Source organism: Protopterus annectens, chromosome 7.part0 (genome assembly GCF_019279795.1).
Source record: "Protopterus annectens isolate FY-2018-M chromosome 7.part0, PAN1.0, whole genome shotgun sequence".
In the NCBI taxonomy this organism is placed as follows: Eukaryota; Metazoa; Chordata; order Ceratodontiformes; family Protopteridae; genus Protopterus; species Protopterus annectens.
This window is the reverse complement of record NC_056739.1, coordinates 580936129-580943628: the sequence shown is the minus strand read 5'-3', so window position 1 is coordinate 580943628 and position 7500 is coordinate 580936129. Positions and strand designations below refer to the sequence as shown.

At 38.2% G+C, this 7500-nt stretch overlaps 1 protein-coding gene across 1 annotated transcript; it reads left to right on the top strand.

The window, feature by feature from the left end:
* The first annotated feature begins 2453 nt into the window (after positions 1–2453).
* On the top strand, positions 2454–7147 carry VGF (VGF nerve growth factor inducible). Its single transcript, XM_044077166.1, has 2 exons — positions 2454–2559; positions 4573–7147. Exon 2 carries the CDS (start codon positions 4584–4586, stop codon positions 6255–6257), a length of 1674 nt encoding a protein of 557 aa, XP_043933101.1. The 5' UTR covers positions 2454–2559; positions 4573–4583; the 3' UTR covers positions 6258–7147.
* The last annotated feature ends 353 nt before the right edge of the window (positions 7148–7500 follow it).

Here is a 7500-nt window from a genome sequence, read left to right as displayed (position 1 = left end):
GTAAGATTTACTTCGGAGGTGGCTATTTCACGTGGCGTTGATAACTTAGCTTGTTTTGTATCCTCTAATCAGCAGCCGTAGGTACGAGCATGTATCCATCAATGTGTTTGTGTGTAAATTTATACAGGTAAGTACACACACAAACACGCACAGAGAGAACAGGGTGTAGTCAGACATATGCGATGCAGTCAGGGTATTTTTTCTAAGCATCTCCCAAAACATTGTGTCTCAAGGATCCTAGAACATCTCTAACTGCCAAATAATGCCTGCAAACACAAATATATGTATAACATGTTCAGAGTTATGAGTATTCCTCTAGTAACTGCCTTTTATGGTTGTAAGGCGCAGAAGTTAGACATGATTAATAAATACATCGTTAAATGCACAGTATAATATTTGGAGCAATATGTTCATTTTCTAAGAAAGGTATGTTCGCTGGAAAAATATGAGATCTGAATACAAAAAAGAAACTTCTGGCTATCCTAACCCCCCACCCACCCCCATCATACACGTCTACTACCCGGTTTGCGGTTTTACTGATTTCTTGGGTAGCACACAGAGAGAGTTTTAAACCACAAATTGAAGAAGTTGTCTGGCAGTGACTGATTCAGTGAGCTAGCCAAGAACCCAAACTTCCAAGAGGCAATCAGATGACAGCCAACTTCTTTGCTGATTACAACAGCGCTGTTATACGAGTTAGCAGGTGGGACTCAACAATTCAGGATACGCGTGGCGCATACAGTGTTATTGAAGCATATCTCTAAAAAACAGAAGGGTTTTGATTGATGCCAGCTACGTAAATGATGACGTAACTGGCCTTTCAATCTGATCTTTAGCCTCTGCAAATGACAATGCTAATTCTACAGACAGAGGACAGAGCAATGAATCATTCAGTAACCCTTGAAGAATTACTTCTATTTTTTCTGTCTTTATCTGCTGCAGGTTGCATTTGGCAAATATTAATTAATTTCTTATCCCATTGGCATTTTTGTTATCCCTATAAATTGCCCCAGCATTGTTATAGGGTTTTATGTTGTTCCCCTTCCAAGATTATTTTAACAACATAGTGATTACTTGCAGTCAATCGTATGTTTTAAATTATCAAGGTATAATTTACGTGCAAATTGGCAACACAGGACATCTGTTTTTAAATATATTGGTAAAAAATCCTAAACATAGCATGACGTTTGAAAAGAAAAGGCGTTAAAATGTACAGAATGTGGTAAGTAAACAAAAAGTTATAATCAGTTTAGGGAAAATGCAACGTATGGGTTTATGGACAAAAATGGATTGAGCTACAGGCTCTCTGCCAAGAACCCCACCCTGAATATTAAGGCATGGTTTGTCCGACACTTCGGCGATAGTCAAGGCTGTCAGTATCAGCTACATCTGCAGAGGGATGAAACGACTATAAATCCAAACCAGAAGAACAACCAACAAGGAAGAATCCACCAAATGTAGTTTAATAAAAAAACTCTGACGTCTCGGCCACTGCCTTACTCCTTGAAGGCAGTGGCCGAGACGTCAGAGTTTTTTTATTAAACTACATTTGGTGGATTCTTCCTTGTTGGTTGTACATCTGCAGAGGGAAACTGCTACTGTTTTATTTTATTTGTTGGGGAAACGGTACTGAACTCTGTTACATTCTCTACATGCTTCGTCAATCTCATATGTGTCATTTTTAAACCGTATGTTTAGTGCAGTCATCATTCCTCATAACCACTATGTGTTCTACAGTAGTGCGGCAGACAATATCCACTGTTGTCAATATCTTAACAGAAAAAAATGCAAAACACAAGGGCAAGCAAAACAGATTAACCATAACAAAGCGCTTTTACTGACCTGCAGATTCACAAAGGGACACTGATAAGAAACTAATTCATGTGTGAATGACTAGAAATATGAATACAGTCAAACGTAAAAAAATATAGATAATAGTAAAGGAATCTCATAAAACAAGTGTCTTACTGTGAGGGCAATCTAGACGGCAACTCTGAAGTCAGACATTATTTTGTGCTTCTGGTGTATTTTCTTCAATGAAGGAAGAGTCAGCTGCACGAGGGGTAGATGTCATTTTTTCTGAAGCAAAAAGAAGGGAATATTCTTGAATAAGCAAGAAAAAATGAGCAGCTGACGGAAAACTGCTACAAGAGGATGGATTTTTAAATCAGACACTGTCTGTCTCCCTGTAACAAGAACTGTTTCGACTCAAATTATAGGCTATTGGCTGTTAAGCCACCCTAGAGCGACTTGCGCTTTCCCCGACCTCCGCGAGTAAAATACTATCTCCGTTCATTCATTCAGTCTTTCATTCATTCATAGATTCATTCAGAGGCTGCTGCAGGCGAGGACGCACCCCTCCCCCTCTGAAAAATACAAGCCGAATGAGTTTCTGAATGAAACGCTGACGTCAATGAAAACTGACGTCACATCACGGGACGCCCACGGGTAGTATATAAGCCCATAGAACTGTCCAGGGTGCTGAAAGAGCAGACGCAGTGCCAAAACCGTCCGGTGAATCCAGAGCGAAAGTTCTGTTCAACACAGTAATTCACGGAGGTAAGGCTGGCATTATGTTGTACATTTCAGCCAGATTATGATACGAAAAAACATGCAATCTATATTATTTTCTTAAATTTGGAATAAGTGTAGACGTTTACGTTTAGCGGTGGAATGTGTTGGTATTTTCCAGCATCTTGCAACTACTTTTGTTTTTACTGATATTGAGCGCTTGCTTTTGCCTGTATGAAATCGTTCTGTTTTATTAATAATAACTATATCAAATTATTAACAAGCATGACTTGTATTTGTAAACGCCCTTAAAGTCTGTTTGCCGCCCTCTTTTTTTCTGTACATACCGTTTTGGGCATGCTTATTAGTGGAAATGTTGTAAAGGAAGGATGGCATTGTGCATACAAAAATCCTGGTACAAGAGAGGCTTTCACCAGCGGCAGTAATATTTCCCTAAATAATAGAATATAGTCCGCCTAGCTTGGAACATTACGCTGTTTTTTTTTTAAAGTGCTTAGAAGTTTGTTAAATGAAAGGGAGACTTTCAAGGGAAAACATAACTACTAAAATTGCCCAGCTGAAAGTGACCGGCTGGGGATCAAGTATTTCTGGTAGTTTTACACTGGTTACAGTACAATAACACAATAGAACGTAAATAGGCTTGAGAAAGACTACAAAGCAAAATTTTGGAAACGAAAGCTGTTTTACTTGTAAAAGTATATAAAATGCATAGTATACAATTATATTGGATGTTAAGGGTTGCTATGGAAATAAACAGAAGTCTAGCTTTATAACAGTCTCTTGGGAAATGCTGGGAAAATCCTTGCTGCAGAAATACCATAGCAACGACTGCAGCCCCTCGCCCACCTACGCACCTCTTATTGACCACCTCATCTGTTTTCACCATTTACATACCAGTAACATGGCCGTTACGAAGTACTTAGTACTGTAGAAGGCTTCATTTATTGTTAGTAAACTAATTTCATTGTCTTGTCTCCTATGTAAGATTGCACACTGCATATACGTATTCCTCAATAGCACGCTAAAATCTGGCAAACTAACTTTAGTGATCGTATACGCACATTCTTTAACGACATGAAGACTGGTAGAGTTAATCTGAATGCTGAAATAGGGAAAATTACGAAACACCCATTCTGCTTCATTTGTTGTTTATGTAAAGTTACTGTGCTATGTAACTCATTTTTGGGTTCTGCAGCTGCTAGAACCAGTCTGCGAAATGGGAGGTTAAACGTCCCATAAACTTTTGCGTGGTACAAAGAAGATGGAATTTTGTTCACCATAACCCCGCTATATACAAGTCTAATGTCCCAGTATATAAGTGATCATAGATTAGACTGATATTTCAGTAAAATATACATTGGTGCCAGAATGCACATGCAGAGAAAGAATAAAAAAAGAAAGAAAAAAAACCTTCCGAATAGTAAATATTAGGAGCTTTCATCCTGAGGCAGGTTTGGTTTTATTGAATAAGGTAAACGGCTTCCGTTCAAATATGATGCATGGTCATAGAATAACAGAAATGTGTGTGTGTGTGTGTGTGTGTGTGTGTGTGTGTGTGTGTGAGTGAGAGAGAGAGAGAGAGAGAGCGTGCCTGGGGCGTGCACGCCCGCCCGGGTGTCTGTGCGCTTCGATTATGTCTGCTGGGAGTGGGAGTCGTCCAAATATTAAGAATGAAGAGTATATTGTGGGAAATAAAACTGTAGTACAAAATGAGATGGAGTAACTTAAGTTACTGTTTGGATAAAGTATAGCTTATTCCGGAACTGTTGACTGTTTAAGTTTCAGAAAACATTCTAGGCTTTCTGCTATACGTCCAATGTACTCAGATATTTTACATACTTATTGCAAAGCAATAAAAACAAAGATTGGAAAGAACAGACAGTTACAGACACATGGATAGGGAGACATCGAGACAGTTAAGGAACAAAAACAGGCAACTATTTAAACAGATGATATTTGAATAGGTTGCATTTTTGTATCCCATGCTTCTAAGCTGCTAAATCTAAATATTTTTTTCTGTGTTTTTTTTTTCCCACGCAGGCTCAGAGGAGATGATCTGGGCAAATTATCTTCAAAGGACTGCATTACTTATATCTATTAGCCTTCTAAACGTATGTTACCTCCATGCTGCTCCACTGGGGGAAGAAAAGCACCCAAGTGCACACTCGGAAGAACAGCAGCACAAGGAAAACGCTCAGACTACCCACCATGAACACAACCAAGAGCATGTGCTAGAAAATAAAAATCAAAGTGAGAAAGATAAGAATCAACAGGCAAGATCTGTGTCCAGTAGTTTCTACATAAATGATATGAGGAGCAAAGAGCAGGAGCAGAAGGAAGATGACGACCTATTCAAAGATATTGACCCCAAAACATTAGCTGCAGTTCTTCTGCAAGCTCTAAATAGTGATCAAGATCAAGACCAATCTAACCTTGCATCTGATAAACGAAGTAATATGGACCTTTTCCAAAAATATGGCCAGAACCTTCCAGAAATGGAACTTCAGAGTAAAGAAGATGAGGACAAGATTACAGAAAATGTGAAAAGTGAAACAAGGAGCACCACAGTAAAGACACAAAATAATCATGCCCCATATGATGATAACATAAGATGGGAAGAGAACACTGCAGGAGACAACCTTAATTCACAAGACCTCCAGAACCTTAAGTCTATGTTGCAAGAGCTACAGAAATACAGTGCTGCAACTAAGAGAGAAAGATCAAACACTGTTATTGGCCCAGTAGAGAAACATACCACTAATAGCAACAGAGACTATGAATTCAATGACAATGACATTCTAAAAGAACTTGAGGCCTTTGAAGACCTTGTTGGAAGAAAACAAAAGACCTCAGATGTGAATGAAAACAAAGACATAAGGGGCTCGATTTCAGAAGAGAAAGAAGAAGAGAAAAGAGTGTACTTTCCTGAATATGAAGATGAAAGAGAAATAAGAAGGCAAACAAATTCCAAGAAAGCTGAAGATGAAAAAATTGCAGATATAGCTTCCGATCTGTTGTTAAGGTACCTACTTAAGGAAGACAATGAAGATCAAGAAGACAGTAATGATATAGAAGACAGAGTTAAAGATGAAACCAAGAAAAATACCTACATGTTTGATGATGACAATGATAACCAACTTAATGATAATGCAGCGGAGGACAAGAGGTCAAATGAGGAGGTGGGTGGCAATGATGATGACGATGATGATGACATTGACCCTCAAACCATTGATAAACTCATTGAAATCTCCAGCAAGCTACACCTGCCAGCTGATGATGTAATAGATATTATTAATGATGTCGAGAAGAAAAAGAAAGACTCCCCTGATAAAATAGAACCAAAACACAGGCAGTCTTCAAGGGACAGAGTGAGGGCTCCACCAGTTAGAGAAGAACCTCGTCCCAGTTACTACTATCCCCACCACCAAAAAATAAGATCAAGGCATCATGCCAATGGAGAACTGGCCTACAATGATGTGCTCGGCAATGGCTTTGATTATGATGACATGCCTTTTTCAACACCAAGAAGATATCGACCTAAGCAGAACACCTTCTCCAACTACATTCGTCCAAGGACTTTCCAGAAGCCAAGGCAGAGATACTATCAACCTCATCGTCCATTTGTGCCAAGAGAAGATTACTATGATGAAACACAAGACAGTGATGAGGAACTGGAAAACTACATTGAAAAAGTTCTGTTGAAGCATCCAGAAGTATTTCAGTGAAATATTATAAACTTGTTGTCATTAAAACAAATAAGTAACAGTGTAAGCTTATTCAGGTGATGCATGCATCAGAAAACATTGCAGCCTTTGCCCTCTACCCCTCTCTTTTAAAAATACCAACATAGATAAAGCTGTGATTATGCCCCCTGTCCTGTAGGGTGTGCTGTACTTTAGAATACACTGACCCAGACAACATGCTTAGTTGCATTAACCAGTTTGCTTTGTTCCATTCATTCAGTTTATTTGTCATTAAAATTAAATGCCTGGAAATGGAGACCACACTTCCTACTTTGCAATGATTAATCTGTATAGAATATGCATTGGTTTCTGGTTCTCAGCAGCATAATTCTTTATACAGTGAGTGATTAAACAAAGTCATGTCTTGGCAGTGTCAATACTTTGTCATAATATCAGCATAAAATGCATTTCATTGAATCCTGATTTGTTTGTTTAGTCTCTAAAGTCTTAAAAAAGACTATATTCTAGTTTATACACTGCATAGGCATTAAGACACTTATTCTGAATGCAGAATTATTTGATTACACCATGTGTCATAGTTAGGGAGTCTCATTTTTTTACAGAATGTTATAAGTATAATATTATGATGTATATTTGCCTGCACATGTCAGTGCTACTCTATGATGGTGGAAGATTTTTTTGAGCTTCTCACTTCACCACCAACTGTAGATGTTCATCTCTTAGAATATGCAAGATATGTAATTGGATACTCTTTCTTCCATAACACATATATTCACTAAATACTTTTTCTTACATTACATGCCATTACTTGTGCTAACTTTGGCTTACAGTTGTCTTAAATCATTTTGCACCTCCATTATGTTTTTTTTTTAAACAATATATTAAAGTATATAAACACTTGTCAGTTATTAGACAGTGATCTTATCTATTTCCACAGTGCCCACTGCATTATCCAACTTAAATTCAGTTTATTCTTTTTTTTTTTTTTTTTTGGTACCCCTTGTTAGTGTATTTCCTGACTTAAACAAACAAGCTTTAACACTGATTTGCAGATGCATATTACTGGGTTGGTCCTTGGACAATATTTGTGTGTGTGTGTGTGTGTGTGTGTGTGTGTGTGTGTGTGTGTGTGTGTGTGTGTGTGTGTGTGTGTATACGGGTGTATTGTGTGCATGTCTGTGTGTCTATGTGTGCATATATGTAAATGTGTGCATGCACGTGTTGTACGTGTGTGTGTGTCTGAAAACGCACACACACATGCACA

Excerpts from the sequence above, each read along its gene's own strand:
- VGF (XM_044077166.1), top strand. The coding sequence starts at position 4,584 with ATGATCTGGGCAAATTATCTTCAAAGGACTGCATTACTTATATCTATT.